The sequence below is a fragment of the Pleurodeles waltl genome, chromosome 11 (assembly GCF_031143425.1).
Source record: "Pleurodeles waltl isolate 20211129_DDA chromosome 11, aPleWal1.hap1.20221129, whole genome shotgun sequence".
NCBI lineage: Eukaryota > Metazoa > Chordata > Amphibia > Caudata > Salamandridae > Pleurodeles > Pleurodeles waltl.
Genome location: NC_090450.1, coordinates 934013745 through 934039524, shown reverse-complemented (window position 1 = coordinate 934039524; position 25780 = coordinate 934013745). Strand labels below are relative to the sequence as shown.

General features: G+C 44.4%; 1 protein-coding gene across 2 annotated transcripts in view; it reads left to right on the top strand.

The window, feature by feature from the left end:
• CIT (citron rho-interacting serine/threonine kinase) overlaps positions 1-25780 on the top strand; it is a 1039445-nt gene that overhangs the window by 700914 nt on the left and 312751 nt on the right. For both annotated transcript variants that reach the window (XM_069215034.1, XM_069215033.1), the window contains exon 33: positions 23620-23757. In XM_069215034.1, coding sequence (XP_069071135.1) covers positions 23620-23757 — 138 coding nt within the window. The remainder of the gene's footprint in view (positions 1-23619; positions 23758-25780) is intronic.

Sequence of the window (25780 nt, the reverse complement as noted above, 5' to 3'; positions counted from 1 at the left end):
ATCCAAGTCCAAACCCAAAAAATAAGAAAGTGAAGCAGGACTTGCTGCCTTTAAAGATGCCAAGCTGTAGATTTTCAATGCGCTTCTGGCTCCCTATGATGTGCCTTCAGCCCCTCGGAACTACAAGAGCCTCCAGTCTAGCTACTGCTGGTGGGTTCCTTCCCTGTGCAATCTGTCTCCTGGGGCCCCATAAAGACACAGGTATAGACTCCTGTTCTCTCACCCTGTGATCCATCCTGGTTCCTGTCACCCAATGCCGGTACTGTCTTAGGCGCTAGAGGATGATGTGGTGCCGATATCCATGTCAGGCACCAAACCAACATCAACTCAAGTTTGACCGATGTCACTATAAATTTAGAAAAGCACAACCTGTCATCATGCATGCAGCCTGACTTTAACCCTGCGTCTCTGCCACATTGCAACTACCAGAAGAGCCTCCATTATCCTTTAGGTTCTGACTCTTAACTTATACCACAGCAGGGGGCACCCATTCCAACAGTCAGTCTGCAGTTTGGGCATTTTCAACCACTCCTCCTGATCAGGAATCCCAGAGGACTGATGTCTTTGGCAAACTTATTTTTTTTTAATTATAATTCTGGCACTGCAGCCCATGAATGCTGTTTGTCTGCTGGACAACTATGCATTTGCCCTCTGGAACATTGCATGTGAGATCTTACAATGATACTGGAAAATCTCCGGGCCTCTTTGGCCCAGGCAATAAATTATGGGTAGGATGTAACTAAACATGTTATCTGTGCTGGCCTGGATACTGCATATTGCCTGGACATGGTAGTCAGTATCAATGTTGTCCTTTATAGATGTGTGGATGTTATCCATTGGATTCCCCAGAGATTTACTAGCCTCTTTAATATACATGCCTTTTGGTGGGTTACGCCTCCTCTGGGAGAAGGCAAACTCCACATTGGAACACTTAAGACAGCAGAGCTACAGCTCATTCCTTGAGGATGCTGATTCCAGCTAAACATTGTCAGCAACCCTCCTCACCTCCAAAGTGGTGCAGTCCTCAAGAAAGTAGTTCTCCTGGATCCTGGCACAGCTCTCCTTCTCATCTTGGTTTCAGTGCACAAAAGTCCAGGGCTTTCCCCCAACTGGTCCTCAGGTGGTGTGAGCTGGCCAGCCTCACTGGCCCTTGAGGAGATCTAGTGGTCATGGGGCCAACTGGGAAGAGTCCTTTGTCCTTGGTGGGTGTCAAGGGGTTCCTCCTTCCATCTCTCCTTGGCAGTCCCAGGATCTAGCTGCAAAGTGTAGAAAAATTCACAGGCAAGAAAGTGTCCCCCTTGTGCAAGAGTGTTTTTAAGGGGAGAATCCTAGGCCAATCCTAGGATGCCACATCAACTCCCCACCCCATCCCAACCCTCCTGCACAGCATGCTGGGACAGTCAAAAATTGTGTAATTCAGGAGCTACTGGTCACATCTGCTTCTGGGGTCTCAGCCCCGCCCCTCACTGACATCACTGCCAGCGCACCAAAAGTTCAGAGTCCCTACACCCCTCCTCCTCCTCCTGGGTTGGCTCCAGTTGTCTAGGCTTTCTCCTTTGTTCAGTGGATTTGGGCCGACCCATCCCTGTTACAGTGTGACAGCTGGGTGATTGATGCAGATCATTCTGCCCCACCCCTTTCCTCCTCAGAAGCTGGGAGAAGTACTGTTAATTGCTCCTTTTGTGAGGGGCGACCTTTGTTCCTGCTGCTGGAGAGAAATGTAATCAACTGGGCACTGCAGGGTGACAAAAGGCCTGGACTCTGCTGATCCTGAGCTGAGCTCCAGAAATATGGCAACTCTGGATGACCCATAAAGTCTACAAATATAATTTTGGAAGTTACAGAATTGATCTTCCTGCATAGGTTACTCCCCAATATAAGACATCAGTGGTCTCTGTAGACTGTCGACCCCAGTGAACTCAAGAAGTACAGTCCCATCTCTATCTGGTCTCTTTTCCTGCCAGAGTCCTCGAAAAGGCCATCAACTGCCAATTTACGGAACACCTGGAGTACAGCAATCTTTTGGACTCCTCCCAGTCCAGATTCCGCATCAACCACAGCATGGAAACTGCCCTGACTGCTGCCCCTGATGACATCAGAACTCTTCTTGACCAGAGGGAAACAGAGGCACTGATACTCCTTGACCTTGCAAGTATACAGTATCATATCCCGCCACACCCTTATCAAGAGGCTTAATTAGATTGGAATCCAAGGAGACACCCTCAAATGGATCACCATCTTCCTTATACAGAAAACCCCCCAAAAATTCACCTTTTACCTCAGTACCCAACCTCTACATGACCCCACTGGCTAACATTGTCCGAACCCATGGAATGGACATATCCTGTTCAGACCACACCCAGCACATCCTTCACTATCAGAAGACCCTTCCACCACAAGGGCCTACTTTCACAGGTGCAAGACAGCATCGCCGACTGGATAAAAACAACTGCCTAAAGCTCAACAAAGACAAAACAAAAGTGCTGATCTTCAGGAAGAACTCCTGGTGGCTTTCTGAATTGGGACCCGCACCCACTCCAACAGACCACGCTCACAACTTTGACATCATCCTGGACAGAAAGCTCACCATGAAAAACCAGATCAAAGCAGACTATTCTGCCTGCTGCCTCACTCTTCGCATGCTCTGTAAGTTCTTCAAATGACTCCCAGTTACTACCAGATGAACTGTCACTCAAGCCGTAGTCACCAGCCAACTGAAATATGGCAACACATTCTACGTAGAAATCACCACGTACCTCCTGAAGAGACTACATACCATACAGAATTCAGCAGCCAGACTTCTCCTCAACCTACCCAAACGGACCCACATCAGCCCTCACCTCAAGAAGCTCCACTGGCTCCCTATTCAAAAGAGATGCCAATTTAGGATGCTGATTCGCAAACTACAAAACCTTTCACAATCTAGGACCAGCATACATCAACCAGTGCCCGAACATCCACCAACCCCCCAAACACCTGCGCTCCTCTTCCCTCTCTCTCGCATAGACTCCCCCGCATCTGTCAAACCAACAGTGGAGGACGCTTCTTCTACTACCTAGCGGCGAAATCCTGGAATGGCCTCACCCTTCACCTACGTACCCCATCCTCTGCTGGCATTCAGGAAAGGACTCAACACCTGGCTGTTCAACTTAGCCCCCCCCCCCCCAAAAAAAAAAAAAAGCAGCAGTGTTCTCAGCATCTGGATACCCTCGCAAGTGATTAGTTGCACTCAATAAATCCTTGATTGATTGTAGGCCAAAGGGAAGCAAAACTGCACTCTAAAGCAGTTCTCTCCCTATGTGTATAATAGTGCCACTATAGACAAAAACGTATCACACTAACGTTCCCTATAAGTCTACACTAACATTATAAGACCCGTCCCAGATGAATGACTAATCCTTCAGAGTCCCCATTGCACCAGGCTACATGAACTCCGTTATCGGGCTGTGCATGACAGTAGTCTCCCATGCAGAGCCCACACATATTTTCACACGTACCCAGCTCAAGTGCCCCTTTCCCTTGCTGTGTCACAGCGACTTTATCTTAAGTGGATACTGGCAGTAAACACATGCTGTCCGTTTGCCATGCAATTACCATGGATGAGGCATGTAGTGAAACTTTCCCACAGTAAAAAGTTAGAAACCGGGTGATCAAAAAAGCAAAAAATCCAGGTGTACTGAATGGGCGGAACCAAATTTCAACAGTTTGCCCTTCGTGGCACCTAGCAGGATCACTGACGGACAGGGTGGGTTAACTGAGTAGGCATTGTCTGCCAAATCATGAGAGGTAACTGTATCTCAAGGTGGTGGGGGGTGTCAACCACCAGAGGAGACAACTCTGGGTAGACCTTTTAGCCATATACAAAATTGCAATATCAACAGTTTTACGTGTTGAAGTTTCTCCAAGAATACTCGTTAGGAGATGCAGTCCAGCTGCAAATGGAATACTGGCCTCCTGTATGGTTTCCTGACTCTGTTTCTCTTGCCCTGAGTAGTAAAGAATTCAATGAAGCCCAGACTGACATCCTTATGGGCTCCTGGTCTAAGTCTTGTTCCTGTCCACCAGTGAACAACCAGTTTGCTAGATGCTACAGGCTGGCGCCAGGTGACCCTGACCTCTTGATACAGCCCTCTACAGCAGATAGATTGGTGCTCTCTGTAGGGTAAACCTGAGTTAACTCACGCCTCACATCCCAGACTGAGAGTACAGTTGAAGTATTTGGGAAGATGTTTTTTTCCAGCCAGTTTAGCCCTCTGGTCAGTCCATGCCAGCCAAACTCATGCTTTATGGGGCAAGTTGCAGAGACCTTGCCAGCAGTTTCTGAGGAGTATTGGGCCAACTTGGCTCAAACCATCAAGGATAACCAGGGTGCTGCAAAATACATTATCTGCTCTGGACTAAAAGCCACTGACTGCTTGGCCACGGTTGGATGAGGTCCGGTTTCTATGGGAATGTGCAATCCTGTGATGGACGTGCCATTCAATGGACCGTGCCTCTGTGGCAGTAAGGCCTCTTAAGCATTGGAACATTTTAAAGAAAGCAGGGCCACAGCATGTTCCTTAGACCTTTCTACCCCTGCGAGACAGTTTCCTAAACAGTTTTGCCCCTTTCGAGGCTACTTCTGAAAATTGGCCCACTGAACTTGCAGCATGTAAGCCAGTTCTTTTGGGAACTGGGATTAAGCAGACTACTTCCAGGCAATTAGGTGCAACAAGGTGCCCATCCTCCACCAATATGTCAGCAGCCTCAAAACACCATTGTTGGCTCTTAGTGGTACACAACCATCCTGTTGGAGCAGGATTGGTCATTTCCTCCCTAGGTGGCCAAATATAACATCCGATAGGTGAGTCCTCAAGATCGTCCAACAAGGCTATGCCCTGCCATTGCTTTAAGATTAACTGCTTCTTCCACCCACATCAGAACATCTTTTAGAGGAGCACTTGTCCATCCTGCTCCAAAAGTGCAGACTCTTTTGGCCAAAGGAGGCATAGAGAGGGTCCCAGCCCTGGAAATAGTGAGGATAACAGATAGTCTCTATTTCCTTGTGCCAACAAGGGTGGAGATCTTCCTCCTATTTTAGATCTCCACTCTTCTTACGGTAGAATAAATTCCATGTGCTCATGCTGTCCCAGGTTCTGTCTGCCCTGGAATCAGTTGACTGGATGGTGATAATGGACCTGCAGGATGATTATTTTCATGTGCCCTTCCTGCAGTCCCACGGACGTTACTTGCAGGTTAACTGACCTAAGGGCATTCTCAATTTGCTGTGCTCCCCTTCAGGCTTTACTAGTGCTCCTCGTGTGTTCATGAAAGTGAAGGCAGTGGTTGTAGCACACTTCAGGAGGTTGGGGGAGATGCCTGTGTTCCTCTGTCTCACCAACCTGTTGATGGTAGGCTTGCAACAATCAGTCGTAGACCATCTCAAGACAATGGCAACCCTTCTAACATTGTTAGGGCTCACTATCAACATGTGGAAGCCACACAGACTCCTTCACACATGGTCCCTTTCATTGAAGCCATCCTAGATATACAATTAAAGTTTTGGGCCTTCCACTGCGATAATGTGACATTTGGGCATCATCCGGATGTTTCAGACTGGATCTTGGTAAGAGAGGCTTTGAGGGTTCTGGGCCTCTTTGCATCTTGCTCAACCATGCTAGGTGGCATATGCAAGCTCTGCAGTGGAACCTGAAGTCTCAGTGTGATTAACACCTGAGGAACCTGTGGGATGCCATCCAGGCTTCAGAGAAGACTACAAAAGAAATTTAGTGATGACTCCACCTCAGTTGGACATGTGCTGACCCCTTTTCTTGCCCCAGTCAGAGCTGTCAGTGGTAACAGATGCCTCACTGCTAGGGTAGTGAGGTTATGTGGGAGAAATGGAGATCAAAGGACTCTGATCCCATTCAGAGACCATTCTCCACATCAGCCTGCTGGAGTTTCAGGCCATTAGTCTGGCACTATAAGCCTTCTTACCATCCTTCAAAGAAGGTTGGTTCAGGTTCTCACGGGGAACACCACCACCATATGGTACTGCAACAAACAGTGTGAGTTAGGTTCTTGGGTCCTGTGCAGGAGGAGTCAATTTCTGGTGTCAGTGCATTTCATTACCACCTGGCAGGGTCTTTGAATGCCAGGGTGGATAAACTAAGTGATGACACATGTTGAATAATAAATAGAGGTTATATCCGGCGGTAGCACAGGGCATCTTCCAGCAATAGGGAAAACTCTGTGCATTCTAGACAGTGATGAAAAGATCTAGCCAATCTTTAATCTTTTGCATGCTGGAGTTTCCAAGAAATCTCTTTTGGAGATACATTCCTAATAGATGGTAGCATGAGGCTCCTGTACACCTTTCTGTCACTGCCTCTCATGCCTGTGTTCTGAAGATCATCAAAAATTACCAGGCTGAGTTCATCCAAGTGACTCCAGGCTTTGCAAGGAGAGTGTGGTACCCAAACGTTTTGGGCATGAACATCTATCCTCCGATCATGCTACTTCTTCTAGAGGATCTCCTGTCAAAAGCAGGGCACTGTCCTGCCCCAAACCTGCTCAATATGTACCTCCATATGATGAGATTGAGAGTACACAGTTGACTGCATTCAATCTTCCTCCTGAAGTTGTGGAGGTCCTGCTACAAAGTCTGTTTATGCAGGGCGCTGGGACAAGTTTGTAACCTGCAATACTGATTTGTTGCAGGCCAAAATGTCAGATGTCTTGTTTATTTTTTATCCCTGGCCAGCAAGGACTTGGGGTGGGCAATAAAGGTTGTTTGTTGGCCCTTTCTGCCTTTTTATGTTTACCGGACCAGCTGCCCTTGTTCAAATTGCCTGTTGTGATGAGGTTTCTAAAATGTTCGACTAAGCCATCCCCACCCCCAAACCCTTTGTAATGCCACTGATTTATCCTAAGTTGGTCCTCATTGTCCACTCTATTTGAACCAATGCACAGCTGTCCTCTACATCTCCTGACTTTGAATACTGTTTTTGTGGTTGTGGTGACTTCTGCTTATCACATAAGTGATAAGCAGAAGCTCTCTGTGCAGCTGCCTTACACCACCCTTTCCCAAAGAAAGTTGTGTTTTAGATCAGGGCAGCCATTTTGTCAAAAATCATGACTGCTTTTCACGTTTAGCAGTCCACCGCTCTCCCGAAATTCTTGAAGTCGCCTCATGCTTCAAAAGAGAATTAGAGACTCCATTAGCTGGATCTTAAAAGCGCTTAAAACTTTTACATCAATCCCACCAAAGATCATCAGGTGAACAATCAGCTCATTTTGGGGTTTTCTGGGTCAAAGAAAGTCAAAGCATTGCAGAAAAGAACTTTGACAACGTGGATAGTGCTCTACATGGAGATCAGCTACACACTGGCCAAGAAGCAGCCTCCGAAGGGTTTAAGGGCCCATTCTACCAGGGCCAGGGCTACTACCACTGCACTGGCACATGGATCGCCTGTCTTTGACATCTATTTGGCTGTGATGTGGACGTTAATACCACCCATTCACAAAGTTCTACTGTGTTGACATCCACATGCAAAGGGAAGGGCATTTCACTCATTCGATCCTGCAGAATGTTTTGATCTGAGCCATTCCACAGGCCCTCATCCTTGTGAGGGACTGCTTTGATATCTATTCTGAAAATGAGGAATCTGTGATTCTGATGCAGTGTGCATCAGAAGAACAAGTTACCTCACATAACTCTCTTTCTGGTGGATACTCTGTTGATTTCTCCCTCATCCCTCCCCCACTCCCCTCACTCCTCCCTATTGTGTGCAACTGTCTCTTTTTCTATATAGTAAGGTCCCAAATTAGAGATATGCACACTGGTACTTCTGATTGTTGGGCTCCACATCTGAGGATGGGGACTAAGTTCAGAAAGAAACTAATGTCGACATGCAGGGGTGGCACTTACATGGATCCACCTTCATTACTTCTTGGGCTGAAGGAAGTTAACACAGAGCCTCACGGCTCCACCTGCCAGTCCACAGGAGCATTTCTGTTTAGATCTGGGTCTAGTCTGGCATCTAGGATATTCTGATGGTGAGATATCTGCAGTTAGTTTCAACCAAAAAAAGCATTAACACAGGTACGTAATTTGCCCTTATGGTGAGCAGCACCCTTTAGAAGGCAAGAGTTTTCCAAAAAGTGGAAAGCCCACTTTCAGAAGAAATATTTGAAGACTATATTGCAGCATCTGAGATGTAAAATGTTGAAAAACCATCTACAATTGAGGAAGAAATGTAGCCTGTGAGGCTTTACACTGTAAAGTTGTGGGAATATATTCTCGTCCCTCTAAAGCTCCTGGAGCTTCTCCCACCCATGATGCATTGTACTGGCAGTTGCCATCCAGATTCATTTCTGTTTTCCAGCTCATGAAATAAGGATCCCAGAACACACAACATGTCCAACCTCTAGTTTCCCAGTATAGTTTCACAGTGAATTTGGTGTTTTCATAATAACTGCACATCTTTAAAATAATTCTATTGAGTGAAGCTGTTGTTTCTGATTTTTCACATATATTCTGTCCGAAAGTTTTCTTTATTTGTAAAATACCATTCCTTCGGCAGAAAGAAAAGCAGCCGCAAACAGACAAAAAGTATGTATTGTGTCTCTTTTGCCTTTAAGTTAAAGAATGTAAGTTTTGCCTGGAAATCCTCAAGAGGACCTTAAAGGTCTGCAAAGACATAGGATTATGGGGGACAATTGGAGCACATGATTGCTAAGTGTAGGAAGCTGGCCTGGTGTGTGGTGAGCACCTATGGTATTATCACCTTATACCAGATATCTCCTATCAGTGAAGTATAGGCAGTGTCTAGGAAGCCAGGGCTCTCTATAGGTAGCTGTGGATGAGCAGCCAAGGCTTATCTAGGAGACATGGAAAGCTTATGCAATACCACTATAGTCACACAGCACTTACACACGTGAAAGACCCACACAGTGTTACAAAAATAAAGGTACTTTATTATGGTAACACAAATACTAAAATACTGTATATGCAGTGGCCCAACTGAAGGTAAGTAAACACACAATTCTAAACAGATTAGCAATCAGGAAAAAGCATAGAGAGCAACAGGAATTGGTAAAAGCAATAGCAAATAGTGATAGCCCTAGAAAAGGGCCAAACCATGTACTAAAAAAATGGAATGTGACAGACCGTCCCCCACCCCAGGAAGTAGAACCAGTAGAGGGGAGCTAGAAGAACTAGGAACCCCAAGAAGTAAGTACCTGGGTGCCCCCCAGCGGCCATAAGAGAAGAGGTAAATACCTGGTTTTCCCCAAAAACAGCAGGACAAGTTTGGAAAAGGGTTGCGCAAGACCTAGACAGGACTGGAAGAAACCAATGGTGGATCCTGACAGAAGAGGACCTGCAAAGGAAGGGGACCAAGTCCATTTCGAGTTAGAGTGTCCGTCTGTGGCAGGAGTGACTACCCACCCTTCCGAGGATGCAGGACCAGGTAGACAGTGGATGAAGAATGTCAGCAATGAAGCACAGGAGCAGAAGAGGAGTTCCAAAAGTGATGCAAGTGGTGTCTCACATCCGTGGTCATGATGCAGTCAGTCAGTTGTGCTGGAAAACCACCAATAAGCCTTGGCAAATGCAAGAGACGGAGAAGAAGGTTTTGCAAGGCTGAGGAAGACCAGCAAAGTCCAGGGGACTCAATCCAATGAGGAGAGCCCGAGGTGACCCTCAGTGGATGGGAGAGTCACAAGAAGATGAGGCAGGCAACCGATGCGTGCAGCAGGCACAGGATTCTCAGTGAGGCCCATTCAGCACTCCTGAAGAGTAGTCCCAATTTGCTGGAGCAGCAGTCAGGAGACTGCTTTGCAGGAAGGAGTGCTGGGCGCCAGGGCTACACAGACCCTGACGATCCCTTGGAGGAGGAACAAACAAGCCTTGATAGTTGCAAGAGTCGCAGTGCACTGGGGTACTATCCTGCAAGAAGAGGCAACAGTTTACCGTCTCCCAAGTTGGACAGCTGGTAGAGAAGACCACAGGGACCACTCAAGACCACCACCTGTGATGCAGGATACACGCAGCAGCACGGACTGCCTGGAAACCCCCAGAAGACTAGTAGGAACAATGCTGGGGGGGTCCTCTAAGGAGCCCCCAGAGTGCATGGAATCATAAAAACAATACTGGCAACAGTATTGAGGTATGATTTCAACATGTATAATACCAAAAATGCCCAGGTTCAGAGTTACCATTATGTAGCTGACACCTTTGTCTAGTACATGGGTAAAATTGCTTCCCCACACTTAAGAAGTCCAGTGTAATGGGGCTGGAGTTCGTAGGGGCACCTCTGCTCATGCAGGAGTGCCCTCACATACAGGTACCTCCACCCTGCCCTCTGGGCTAGGAGGGCCTACCATAGGGGTGACTTACAGTAAACTTTTCACTCAGGCTGCAGACACATTTTGCATGGGCTCCCATGGGTGGCACAATACATGCTGCAGCCCATGGGGAACCCCTAGTGCCCTGTGCCCTGGGTACCTAAGTACCATATACTAGGGACTTATATGGGGCACCAGTATGCCCATTGCGGGGTGTGATAAGTCCTAAGTAACCACATTTTGTGGGAGAGAGCACAGTCATTAGGGTCCTGGTTAGCAGGATCTTAGTGAACACAGTCAAAACACACTGACAGCAGGCAAAAAGTCAGGGTAACCATGCCAAAAAGAGGGTACTTTCCTACACTAAGGAAGAAGAAGAAAGAGGCTGAGAGGTCCTTTTGCCTGCCACCATCAGAGAACGAGCCAGCACCAGTAAAAGACGTCCATCATGTTAGCTAAAGATAGAAGATCAAGAAAAAAGGAAAGACTTCACCATCACTCTTGACGTCTCAAAGGTAGTGATGCCACCATCAAGTGTTTGGATCCAGGGTGCTCACCGTTGAAGGTTAATTGGGTGCCGACTTTGACTCATCATCATTGAAGGTCCTACAAACGTTCGGCATCAGAAAATTTCAGGACAAGTGTGTCCTATCCGCCTTCAATATAGAAGAGATCGAATCTGACGTTGGCACATTCATCATCATTGCTAAATAAAAATTATAGGGTGGCGGAGTCTCCACTTACTACTCAAATAACACCATAGCCATGATGTTGACTCCTTCGGCGTCAGTTCAGTCGGTGCACTCAACTCCACCTCTACATTTGTGGCGGTTTGAGTTGCTGTGACATTACCTTGACTGTCATTTTCTTGAAACCAAGTAAGAAACTTAGACTTATGCCTGAGCAACTTTGGCCACTTTGTGTCTTCCAAGACCCGTCATCCCTCCTGAGCACTCGCTGCAGATCAAATTGTGTCTTATGGATTTGCTTTCACTTCCTCAGTGCTACTGTATGCCTGTGGAAATACCATCAGGATATCTGAGACAAAATGGAATCCGTAATTGAAGATCTCCCTCAACAAATAAATAGTATTTTAAGGAGATGGTGAAAGAAAGGTTTTTAGCCTTGAACAAATCGACTAGAGCTGCACTGGACTCTGCTGCGTTTGGCTACAGTCACAGAGTATCTTTAAAGAGATCTTTTTTAGTTCAGTTTAACATTTCTCAAAATATTGAATCTTTCCTTCTCTGGATCTGCCTTGTTTGGTCAGCATATGAGGAGGAGATGTTTAAAAGGAAAGATGAGAGGGGTACCCTAAAAACCGTAGGCCGAGAGGTGAGAAAGAGGTTTTACATGCAGCAGTACAAAGCTAAAGGAAAACAGCACTTTACTCTTGGTTCATTCCCCTCACTGCCAGTAGCAGTTGTAACATCATCAGCACCAAAGACATAGGTACTAACACCAGTATAAACTCTTAAATTAAGAGCCTACTTCTACAAGGCCTCCCAGCTGAGAAAGAAAACACTTCTCTGGAAACAAGCAGTGACTGCCTCAGGAAAAAACCCCTGACCACCAATCATCCCAGCTTCCTTCACCACTCCGATGGAGGGAGCAGTATATAGCCACCAGGAAGAATGGAAGGTCATCACAACAGAGAAGTGGGTGCTAAATATTGTGAGGCATATATTCATGTTACATGTCCAGGCCAAACTAATGCCAGTTCCTTCAAAACCAGCATTGAATTACCAATTGACCTTCTTGGGGAAAGAACCACCTGTCTAAATTAAAGGATCATGCCATTGAGCTGACATGTTCCTTTTATTTCCTTAAAAGGACAAGGAGTGTTCACTGATTACTTCCTTATACATAAGAAAGATCCGAAGCTTGAATACAGTCCAGCTCAATATACATTTTTTGCCTACAAATACATCAAAAGACAAAATCAAATTCTGGTTCTGCTTTAAACGTAGCCAGGTTTAAAGCAAAAGCATTTAAATGTGTGCAATAGACCTGCAAGTATCATACTTACACATTTCTATAGCCAAATGTCACAGGAAGTACTTATGCTTTGTGGTCTGGAACTCACACTTCAGCACACCCTGCAGCCATTGGGCCTCAAGTCAGTTCCACACATGTTCTCTGTGTTTAGTAGTGGTAGAGGCTCAGCTGCAAAGGCAGGGAATATTAGTCAACCCTTACCTGGATGACTGGCTAATCAAATCTCACAGCCAGTTTAAGGCAAAGCAGGTCTTCAAGCAAACCTCTACGTTGCTTTTTAAGCTAGGGCTTTATCACCTGTGCAGCACTTATTTAGAGCCCATGACAGATGCCAGGGAGGGAAAAGTGTATCCTTTGGAGGAGAGAGTTTCCTCTATCCAAGATAAATGTCTTCTGTTTAACCCTGAGAAACTCACATTTCTGTTGATCTCCTTTTTATCAGTTCTGTGACAGCCTGTATCTGTAGTCTCCTGAATGCAAAGGTGCATATGGGACCCTTGCAGCAATGTCTAGAATATCAATGGGCAGAAAGACAGGATAGTGAAGAAGGAAGACTGCATTTCCAAGCATGGTGGGGCATATGACAAAATCTCCTGCTTGGAGTTGCTTCCAAGAGGAAACTCCATCAGACAATTGCCACATATGCATTTCCTATAGGATGGAGAGTGTAACTGTAATATCTGGCGGCGCAAAGCTGCTGGACAAATAGAGAGCTCTTATCACATCAACTGTCTGGAGCTGAGAATGGCCCATCTGGCTCTCAAGGCTTTCTCTCCATCCCTGCCAATGAACAATATACTAGTTCAGATGAATTACCTAGCTTGCAATGTGACCTTGAGACTGGTCATTCCAGAATATATTATTCTTTTTAAGACTCCTTGGGTGGCAGAGGATATGAATGCATATAGGTTAAGCATGTCTCATTTTGCATCCCACAAATGGCAAACTATGAAAGGAGCTTGTGTTTAGGACCAGGGATTTCCTTTTTTTTGGAGGAGTCAGGTTTTCTTGATTCCCATTTGGCTGGTTTTCGTCCTGTCCATTCAACTGAGACAGTCATCCTCACTGTAATGGATGATATGAGGAAGGAGGAGGATAATGGGATCGCTCAGACACTGGTCCTTCTTGACCTTTGTCACTGCCGGTGTGTGTGTGACACTGCCCTTGAGTGGCTGGCCTCCTTTCTCAAAGACTGTTCTCAATCGGTCTCTTTTTCCCATATCGCTCTGCTAAGGTTCCATGATTGCAGTGTATCACAGGGTCCCTCCTTGTTCCCCCACCCCCCCCCCGCTCCCCCCACATTTGTTCAGTCTCTACATTTGCTCTCTAATACATTCCCTTAAGGAGTAAAAGGTGACCATGTATAAATATGATATGCAGCTGATTTTCACCATTGGCAGCACTCAAGGCATTCTTACAAAATTCCATGCTTTACATTTGGGACTAGATGAGTTTTCAACACCTGAAGCTAAACTCCAATAAAACCGAAGTTGTGGTTAGTAAAAACAAATTGACCCAATGGAATCCCTCCTTCTGGCCACCTGAATTGGGTCCGCCACTTCTGCCCAAAAAAACTGTGAAAAGCCTTGGTATTCTCATTGACGACGATTTATCCTTCAACTCTCATATTGGAGCTGTTTTGTCTTCTCCTCTTGCTTCTTCCACCTTCAGAGAATAAGGAAAATCGAGAGATACTTCACTGAAGAAGCTGTCATCCAAATCCCTATTGCTCTTTTGATTTCTCAGATTGACTTCTGGCCTAGACAGTAGGCTGCAATTGGTTCAAAATCAGGTAGTCCGTCTGGTATTTTTGTCAGCCATGACACTGACACACTACGCCTTTAATTAAAAAGCTCCACTGGCCTCCAATAGCTCAGAGGACTGTCTTTAAAATAGCCTGCATTATTTTTAAGGCTCTACATGGCAAAATTCCTGCTTTTGTAACCTCCAGAATGCAGCATTACCTCCCCAATCACCATTTTAGATCGGCTCACCACAATTACTTAGTGTCAGGAAGCAAGAGGAAAAGGCTTGGACGGGCCAGTTTCTCCGTATTGGCTCCACACACTTGTAACTCTCCCCTGCATGACATCAGATATTCCACTAGCTATGGAAGTTTTAGCAAGCTTTTAAAAACTTGGTTGTTCCAACACACTTATGTCTAACCTGGCTACTAGTTGCTGTCTTTTTCTACCTTAGCACCAAGAGACCTTCTGGTGAACATGTGCTCTAAGTTTGCTATACCATAACGACATGTATTGGTTTATCAGAGAAAGCTGGTCTGTTTGCCCCAAGTTTGCTTGAGATAATTGTTTGAGATTCGGCCCCAAATTAGCTTTGCTTTCTCCCTTTTTCACAGATCACCCCTTTGTTGAAACTGTGTTTAATGTAATGGTTTTCACCTCGAATAAATATCATGTCACAAAATAAATGTTTACTTCCCCTATAAGGTTATCAGCTTCTGTGGGAAATGTAAATAGAGACTGTGCTGCTGTTAGTAAAGCATAGGGGAGTGTATTGTGGCCTCTTTAAATGTTCGTCTCCTTATTTTTCCTTTATAGTACCAAAAAACTTACCAGGAACACTGTGCCACTCTGGGTGTTGGCATATGATCCCTCTCACTGCTTATCTGACCAGAAAATGTCAGTTTGTGGAAACGGCAGTGCTTACTATTGACATTTATTCAGTAACTTCAGAGAATAGAACACTATACAGATGGAATATTCAAAATGTTGTATATGAAAGTAAAGAATAGGATGATGATTTATAGTAGTGAGCTACCCCTAAACTAGTTCCAGAATTTAAGTATTCAGTAATACATTTAATCTCCAAGGATGAACACTTTTCTGATGTTTCCTTAATCTTAGTTTAAATATGCTATCTGTTATCTAGGCAGATACCTTACTTTAGAATATTCCCCAGGCATGAGCCTGGATCCAGCAAGTTTTTTTCCTGTAACACATCTCCACGTGGGAAGAGGGTGTTGTGCAACTCCATATCAACAGCGTCCACCTAATGTGACGTCAGCGTAGTCCATATAACCCCCTCACCGACATCAGTTCCTTTTTTTTCAGTGCTTGTAATGCGGATTCAGTAACAGTTAGTCAGGCAGTTTTCGGCCTATTTTGGTGTTTTAGTCATTGTGACAGTGTGCTTTTCTCTGTCCATGTGTTCGGGCTTCAAAACCTCTGGGTCCTATGGGCGACCACTGTCTGCTACAGACCCCCACTTGATTTGTTTATGGTGCCTGGGCGTGCACCATGACACTGAAGAGTGCGACTCCTGCCATCACCTTTGGCCGAAAGCTCTGTGGGAGTATTGTATGAAGCTTCTTTCAGCTCGTATGTTGGAGCCATCTCAGACTTACCGTCACTCAAGGTCTCCTCGTACTGATGTCCGTTTGCGGGTCCATACAAGGAGTCGTTCTCGTGGACGCCATTCTCCATCGACTTCAAGAGGTAAGTCTTGACGCAAACGGTGGAAGTTACTTACTTCAACGCTTACGGTCTCCCACTATTACTTGGTGGAGTTTAGGTGAGAGTCTACCCCTCATCTCCCTCCCTTTCCAGAGCCTGGGGCGACTCTAAACCAGATGCGTGAGTATTACCTTTCCCATCATGCTTTCTTTGGTAAATCATCTTCGTCTGGAGTGCCTGTGGATCCCAAGAGGTGCAGAGTGCCTTCACTGTGTCCACGCTGACGAATTCGCCCTCGGCTTCAGTTGACGAAGCCGTTATGGTGCCGATGCACAGCCCTCTGGGGTTTCCTCCTTTGGTGCCTGTATTTTATTTGCTGACTCAGCTGGCAGTGTCAATCGAAGCTGAATCCTTCTCGTCATCTGAAGTCGAAATAGACGTTGAGGAATTGCCTTCTCGATGCCGGTCGATATCGGGTATGGCACCAATCATGCCAGTTATCCCTGCTCTTGTTTATCCTTCTGAGGGACATGGTGGAGAGGCGGTAGAGGAGTTAGATATTCATCAGCCTCTTAGAGAGGACAGCTAGGTAACTGGCCTAACTGTGGCTAGTGACTGGATTCTTTCTCAGCCTCAGGCCTACTTTCCTCCCCTGGACTTGTGCTTCCTTACATCCTTACAGCGAAGCCCGCATGTCATTTTGTTGCTAGCCTGGGCTAACCCTGATACAGGGGCCTCTGTTGATTGGGCTGTATCTCACACGCACCGACCTGCCCCTGGTGATCCGGCTGGTCTCCTAAGACATCCTAGTCGTAAAAGTTTAGTCGTACAGGCCACTTTGGCCTCCCATGATATTGAGTCTCTTCTGCATGTCCCATCTGATAGATTTCAGGAGTCTAAACGTCTGTGGCAGGCATATTTCTTCCTCCAAAAGTTCTTCTCTATGCTCTGTAAATACATCTTGCATTCTTGAATGTTTCTCTCATTCAATATGGGACTCATTTCCAAACATCTTGCCTATGCTTCCACAAGATAACAGGAGCACTCTTACCTCAAGCAGCTAAACTAATCATTCGCTGTGGTATGGATACTACTGACTCTGTGAGTCGAGCGATGGCTTCCTAAGTCATGCTACGTCCCCGTGTCTGGTTACGTACCTCAGAATCTTCAGAGCCAGTTCAAGCCACATTGATTGACATGCTGTTTGATGGTGCCCATTTATTTGGTGCACAGGCAGACTCCGATTTAAGACATTTTCATGACAGTAGGGGTGGATCAGCAAATTAGCACGGATCCTCTCTACCCTCTGGTCTAGTTGATAACTCCTGTACTGGCTGGTAGGGTGTTACTTGTCTTTACATTTTTCACGGATGAGCCATGCTTCAGCAGTGATTTGAAACTTTTTCAGTTCTATGTCTATTCAACCTAATGGTGGCACCCAGTGGATGTTCTTGCTTTCATCAGGCATTATTTGTCCTTAAATTGTCAAGAAGATTATTGGGGTGTATAATGCCCTGGAATCCTATTGTGCCTTTCATGCCTGATGTTTCAAGGCTACTTTCATTATTTCCATTACTTGGTTTATAATGATGGCTTTCCACTTCAGGTTTGTCAATAGCCTCTTGGAGGCTTAGATCTCTTTTTAATACACCTGATATAAAGGTGATATTGTTTACTTTACTCTGAAGAAGCACTTGTGCTTGAGTTGTTACCTTCATATTATACACCATACTCTTAAGTGGAGTATTTGCTTTTACGCCGGTGAACATTCATATATATGTGTGCACAGTTAGGATTCCCTATCTTGTGGGCTATTACACCTGGGGTTACAGAGTTACTCCTCTGCAGAGAGTTAGTTTTCTAACTTGTGAGATTAAAAGATTCTAGTATAAATCCATATAGGGAACTTGTCATATTAGCAGCTCCTTGGGAGTGTCAGAATATTCTTTAATCTCTCTTCAAAGAGGTTTCTTTATAAGGATTCTACAGCACTAATGGTGTCTGTCTAGTAAGTCCTTGTACTGTCAAACAAGGTAGCTGTTGATCTACACTTGTGGTGTCTGTTCTACTTTTACCTGTGATATGGTAGTATCTGTTTTTCTACTTTAGGAAGATTGGATACTTTAGAAGCCAATAGGTATTATCTTGGGGACTTTAAGACCTTCCTTTTTTTGGTCTTAAAGATTTTATATTAGATAGCCATCACAGTTTCATGGATTTTCTACACTTTGGTGTAGACATTTGTATGGTGTTGACATGTTCTTTGAACATTATTCTTTTCTTTTCCTGGCTTATGTCAGTTTATCATGTTTTCATTGAGACTTATCTCTCTATACATTATGTTAAGTCTATTTTATAGAATAATTATTATTATTGAATCTTTAGGAGTTGTTGTGCCATTTGCGTTTGCATTTGCATTCAAGACTTCCTTCTTTTTGGAAATGTTTTACCATCTTCAGGGGTATTTTTTCTTCTCTATTATTAAGATATTTACATCTGTTGTGCATGAGGAGGTTAGATGCTAATACCTGTAATACAATTGTTTTCATCATTACCTGACTAGTTGTTGTAGGTTGAGTTCACACTTTTAAAAATGTTGTTATAAGACAGAATATAGAAAATCAGATGGATTCTTCTTATTTCAGAATCCTGTAAATTTTCTGTTTTTGCGTCTGTAAGGAAATGCCTCCTTGGCATGGTTACCCCCTGGCCTTTGCTGATGCCAAGTTATGATTTGAAAGTGTGCGGAGGCCTGCTAACCAGGCCCCAGCACCAGTATTCTTTCCCTAACCTGTACCTTTGTTTCCACAATTGGCACACCCTGGCATCCAGGTAAGTCCCTTGTAACTGGTACCTCTGGTACCAAGGGCCCTGATTCCAGGGAAGGTTTCTAAGGGCTGCAGCATGTCTTATGCCACCCTGGAGACCCCTCACTCAGCACAGACACACTGCTTGCCAGCTTGTGTGTGCTGGGGGGGATATAATGACTAAGTCGACATGGCACTCCCCTCAGAGTGCCATGCCAACCTCACACTGCCTATAGGTATAGATAAGTCACCCCTTTAGCAGGCCTTACAGCCCTAAGGCATGGTGCACTATCCCATAGGTGAGGGCATAGGTGCATGAGAACTATGCCCCTACAGTGTCTAAGCAAAACCTTAGACATTGTAAGTGCAGGGTAGCCATAAGAGTATATGCTCTGGGAGTCTGTCATGCACGAACTCCAAAGCACCATAATGGCTACACTGAAAACTGTGAAGTTTGGTATCATGATGCCAGTGTACATTTTATTGTGAAATACACCCCAGAGGGCATCTTAGAGATACCCCCTGAAACCATACCCGACTACCAGTGTGGACTGACTAGTTTTAGCAGCCTGCCACACACCAGACATGTTGCTGGCCACATGGGGAGTGTGCCTTTGTCACTCTGTAGCTAGTAACAAAGCCTGTACTGGGTGGAGATGCTTCTCACCTCCCCCTGCAGGAACTGTAACACCTGGCGGTGAGCCTCAAAGGCTCACCCCCTTTGTTACAGCACCCCAGGGCACTCCAGCTAGTGGAGTTGCCCGCCCCCTCCGGCCACGGCCCCACTTTTGGCGGCAAGGCCGGAGGAGATAATGAGAAAAACAAGGAGGAGTCACTGGCCAGTCAGGACAGCCCCTAAGGTGTCCTGAGCTGAGGTGACTCTGACTTTTAGAAATCCCCCATCTTGCAGATTGAGGATTCCGCCAATAGGATTAGGGATGTGCCCCCCTCCCTCAGGGAGGAGGCACAAAGAGGGTGTAGCCACCCTCAGGGCTAGTAGCCATTGGCTACTAACCCCCCAGACCTAAACACACCCCTAAATCGAGTATTTAGGGGCTCCCAGAACCCAGCAAGATAGATTCCTGCAACCTAAGACGAAGAAGGACTGCTGAGCTGAAAAACCTGCAGAGAAGACGGAGACACCAACTGCTTTGGCCCCAGCTCTACCAGCCTGTCTCCCCACTTCAAAAGAACTGCTCCAGCGACGCATTTCATAGGGTCCAGCGACCTCTGAAGCCTCAGAGGACTACCCTGCATCTAAAAGGACCAAGAACTCCCGAGAACAGCGGCTCTGCTCCAAGAAAGAAGCATCTTTACAACAAAGAAGCAACTTTGAAAGAACACACGTTTCCCGCCCAAAGCGTGAGACTTTGCACTCTGCACCCGACGCCCCCGGCTCGACTTGTGGAGAACAAAAACTACAGGGAGGACTCCCTGGCGACTGCGAGCCCGTGAGTAGCCAGAGTTGACCCCCCTGAGCCCCCACAGCGACGCCTGCAGAGGGAATCCAGAGGCTCCCCCTGACCGCGACTGCCTGTTTCAAAGACCCGATGCCTGGTTAGGACACTGCACCTGCAGCCCCCAGGATCTGAAGGATCCGACCTCCAGTGCAGGAGCGACCCCCAGGTGGCCCTCTCCCTTGCCCAGATGGTGGCTTCCCCGAGGAGCCCCCCCTTGCCTGCCTGCTTCGCTGAAGAGACCCCTTGGTCTCCCATTGAACTTCATTGCAAACCCGACGCCTGTTTGCACACTGCACCCGGCCGCCCCCGTGCCGCTGAGGGTGTACTGTTTGTGCTGACTTGTGTCCCCCCTGGTGCCTTACAAAACCCCCCTGGTCTGCCCTCCGAAGACGCGGGTACTTACCTGCTGGCAGACTGGAACCGGGGCACCCCCTTCTCCATTGAAGTCTATGCGTTTTGGGCACCACTTTGACCTCTGCACCTGACCAGCCCTGAGCTGCTGGTGTGGTAACTTTGGGGTTGCCCTGAACCCCCAACGGTGGGCTACCTTGTACCCAACTTTGAACCCTGTAGGTGGTTTACTTACCTGCAAAACTAACAAACACTTAACTCCCCCAGGAACTGTTGAAAATTGCAGTGTGTCCAGTTTTAAAATAGCTTATTGCCATTTGTGTGAAAACTGTATATGCTATTTTGCTAATTCAAAGTTCCTAAAGTTCCTAAGTGAAATACCTTTCATTTAAAGTATTTTGTAAATCTTCAACCTGTGGTCTTAAAATAAACTAAGAAAATATATTTTTCTATATAAAAACCTATTGGCCTGGAATTGTCTTTTGAGTGTGTGTTCCTCATTTATTGCCTGTGTGTGTACAACAAATGCTTAACACTACCCTCTGATAAGCCTACTGCTCGATCACACTACCACAAAATAGAGCATTAGAATTATCTCTTTTTGCCACTATCTTACCTCTAAGGGGAACCCTTGGACTCTGTGCATGCTATTTCTTACTTTGAAATAGTACATACAGAGCCAACTTCCTACAGCGTCATTGACACTTTCTCTATTTCATTTGTAGATGAGTCTTATTCATCATAAGAGTCACATACTGACCTTGGTTTCCGCCACACTACCAAGGCTCCTTTTCATGCTTACTGTTTTATTCAGCTTCAAAAAAATATATTAATAAAGAGACATATTGTTGGTTACTATATAGGAGTTTGTTTATTATACTCCTCTGTCAGTAAGTATATATGTATATATATATATATGTATATATATATATTATTTTGCCAGTTTAACACTTGAGTTAAAAATGACGCACTCACAGGATTGTAATGAATCCACTTTTATTTTCAGTACCGAAACATCCCACCACCTAACACCTACGCGTTTCTGCCTTCACTGTCTTGATCACGGTAATGTGTTACTCCAAAACATGTGCCATTTATACTTTTCCACTAAGCTATGCCTTTATGTGGCATTCTGGGATCTGTAGTTGTATATAACATATCTAGTGCCATAGCATATTTACCAATAAAAATAAACTTATCACAAAAGTGTTACTAATATGACCAAAAAAGACAAGTGAATTGATACACGCCCAGAATAATCAAAACAAATATGTGATAATAGTGTAAACGAAGTAACTATATATATATATATATATATATATATATATATAGAGAGAGAGAGAGAGAGAGAGAGAGAGAGAGAGAGAGAGAGAGAGAGAGAGAGAGAGAGAGAGAGAGAGAGAGAGAGAGAGAGAGAGAGAGAGAGAGAGAGAGAGAGAGAGAGAATATATATCTCTTGAAGATGTTATAATCTCTAGATACTTTTCCTTGGGTAAAGTGTAATTATATGCCAAATGGTTGCTATGGTTGTCTTCAACTGTTTTTTAAAGAGGACAATTGTATGTTTTCTCTGCAAGTGATAAACATTCTTTGTGTCTTATAGTGTAGGTCTGGTTCGGATATACCTTTACATGGTAAGAGGTATTGCTCAATGGCATGTTATGCTGCTCTCTGTTCCAGCAGAGTAGAACATGCAGTTACGATCAATATATAAGAACAAATAGATTTATCTTCACTAGCTCATTTGGCAATACTGTCCTACAGTCATGGGTAGTGTTTCTTACCCATGTTTTCTTTCACTTTAATTGCTGTGGTCCTTTCCACAGTACTTTTGGGGTGCTCATGCATGGGTTCGGATCCTATGAAGGGAGCGGGTAGTTTTATATTCATTTTGGTAGTTCGCCTCTAACACAGATTGGTCATATTAACATGGATTTTGTTTTCTACGATGTTTTTGGAATGTTTGACTCCCTTTCAGTGGTTCCTCCTACGTTTTTTACATTGTGAAATATGTTAGGGCTCACCTACATTGTTATGAATGGCTGTTTTTTTTTTAATTGTCTAGATCGGTTTTGTTCTAGGGTTAGGTTTTTAATGGCCTGGATCAGGGTTGATGCTATCTCCATGCTCTTAACTTTTTAGTAACTTTTTCTTACTGTGGTCCTTTACACAGTTCTTTTAGTAAAGGGTATGTTTTTCCTCACAGGTATTCTTTTGCATGCATAGTCTATATATATATTGTACTAGACTGGTTTTCTTCTGTCTAGAGGCTTTCAATATTGTTGGGTCGCTTCTGACACACATTTGACATTCTAATTTGCATGAGGTTATTCCCATGTTTTTCATGCCTTATGGTTATGTTTACCTTTGTTTCTTTCCACAGGTTTTGATAATGTAGAGTATATTATTACTCACCTTAATCATTATGATTGTCAGGTCTTTTTCACTTGTTCTAGACCGGTTTTGCAATACTTAGAGACTTTTTTGGAAGGTCTCAGTTTGCCGTCCCTCCTCCGGGTTACCATGACTACGGTATCTGATTCCAAAGTAAGGAATCTGCGACTAGATGTCTCTGTCAGATGAACAAGTTACTTTCCTTTGGTAATGCATTGTCTGGTAGAGAGAGGATCTAGCTGCAGATTCCTTAACAACTCTCCCATCCTCCCCGCTCTGGAAACTGAGTCCTCTTTGGTCTCAGAAGATTTAGCTATGGAAATAAACACCTTGAAAAAAGAATTTGGTGATTTGACACCGGTGTATTTTGTGCTAGCACACTGTTTCAATAGACAGTTCTGACATGTCTTGACCGTGGAAAATAGTCACAGCAGAAACTGGCGGCGCGTCAGTGAGGAGGGGGGGGTTCATATGGGCTCCGCTGACTTTACATCTGGTAGACGACGTTGATACAGAGTCGCGTGGCACCCTCTTCCAACGTGCAGATGTGCTATGGGGAAAAAGGTTTCTGGATCCAGGCCCGCACCTGGGGAATTCTAAAATAAGGAATCTGTGGGTAGATCCTGTCTATCAGATAATGCGTTACCGAATGTAAGTATCTTGTTCTTCAAACCTATTTGTTTTCTTTTCATCTGTATTCTAGATTTAATTTATAAATTGAGCAATTATATTTTTCTAAATTGTCTTTGTAGACAGAAATGACTTTCAGTGTTGCAGCATTCATTAGTAGCAATTATTACAATTTATCAAACTGATGTTCATACAGGTGCATTTTAATAATTAGTGAACATTTTTTTAACGCAGAGTTTGGACGTCGTCTAAAAGAGCGAATGCACCACAATATTCCTCATCGCTTCAGTGTTGGACTCACAATGAGAGCAGCAAAGTGTTCCGTGTGCCTAGATACTGTGCACTTTGGAAGACAGGGAGCAAAATGTCTTGGTAAGAATGGTCTTTTCGTTTAATACCCCCTTCAGAGTAAATAATGATAAACATATCAAAAAAATATATACTGCTCTAGACCATTAATCTTTTAAAAAGTTACCCAGGCATTAGATGCATACCCAACACTCAAAGCCCTCTAGTAGGTCCCAGGTTGTGCCAGACATACTCGTAGCTAACAACATTGTTGATGGCTTGCATTTATTCAGCAGGCATAATTTTCTTTATGCCTTGCTATAGAATGTGTATGACAGATCTTCACAGCATATCTCTGCATGGAATGTTGGGAAGCCATTATGATGCCCTTGCTTTCTATGCAAATCCATGTGATGAAATGCTCTGTATTCCATAGGTTATGGGAGGTTATCTTCCCTACTGAAAATGCAGGTTTTGTAGTCTATCATATTTGTGGCGACAAATTGATATTTTGGAGTGAGAACCTTGGAAATTGAACGACAAAGGCTTAGTTTACTGTTATATTAGACTGCTTTAGTCTCCAATTTGCACCTTTAGTTTAAACAGCATCTATGCACAGTAGATCATGATGATAGCCCCAGTCTATCAAGATCCATTCAAAATATGTTCAAAAACAATGCAACACTGAGAGAAAAGCCAAACATCATTGAAAAAAAAAAACATATGTTCGGGTAGAACATATATTATTTTTCTGCACATTCTTTTAGAATAGTCCTTAACTTGCACCCAAGGAAATATCATTAAACACAGCATTGGTTTCAAACTAGAGCTGTTTCATCACTAACTTTTCAATAACAAACCCAGGTGGTCATAATGGCTTAATAAGTATTAGAGGAAGAGGTAGTAAAACGTTGATGGCGTGGCCTTCTCAATAAAAGCTGAAAATCATGCTCATTTGCTGGTCACAAAAGACAAGTTTATCTTAATTAATGGTGTGGTTCTATTCTTGCCCTTTGCCATCTGAAACATGCTTCTCATATTTCAGCATCTGCAAAGATCTGTAACAAACTTACAGGTTTCGCCTCCTTTCTTCACAGTAACGCTTGCTGGTGCATGGACAGGTGTCTGTTGACCTGACCTTGCCTTTCAAAAAAGCTCCCACAAACAGTTTTTGTCTCTTTCCTCCCTTCAGCCTTCCTATAAAGGCCAGCCCCAGTGAATCCTGTGCATTTCTGCTCATGCATTTCTTGACTCTTGGTAATGTCGGGTTTAAATGTGGTTGCCAAGTTTAGCTTCTTCCCTACTTTTAGGCAGCTTAGCGGAGGAGCACATCAGGAAATGTTTTAAAATTTTGAATCATGGTCTAAATATCAACCAGCATCAGGTGAATGCGACTGGCTGCTTTCAGTCCTTATCATAGTTAGAAAAATTACTTTGTACTAAATGGGGAGTCACAAAAGTAATTCAAAACAAACAAAAGATCACTTGCCCTTTATTATAGAATGTGATTGATATCAGTTGGGAACTGGAGCTTCCTTATGACCTTGTTTCTGTCAGTGTGAGTTGCCGCTTCCTTGACTCATTTTGCAATGACTTTTAGTGATAAAACTCTTTGCAGTTAGAATGAGCAATAGTCTTAAAATATTTAGGAACAATTACATTATTATTTGTTTGACAATGTGTTGGTCACAAGCCACTTTTCACAGCTCAGCAGTTTTTCAGCCTGGGAATTCTTTTCATACTACTTCCACCAAATTCTCTCCAGTAACAGCATCTGGTCGGTGGCATAGGGTAGAGTATTTTATCTAATTTTGTGCATCAGTGACTCCTGCTGTTCCTCTTTAATGCCTCATAATAACTTCACTAGATGTTTTCAAATTGGGGGTGGCTTCTAGCAGTGTGATTGCTGTAAATGTATGCAAGAGGGTCCTTAAGATTATGAAAAAGCAATATGTTTTGAAATTTATCTGATTGTCCTTTAGCCCACCATTCATTCAATCCTTTTCAGTCAATTCCTATTTGAGAGTCTTTTTTACTTTTGAATTATATATCACCTGGATCTACTGAAAGTAGTTTACTTTCCTTATCTCATCGTTACCTTACTGTC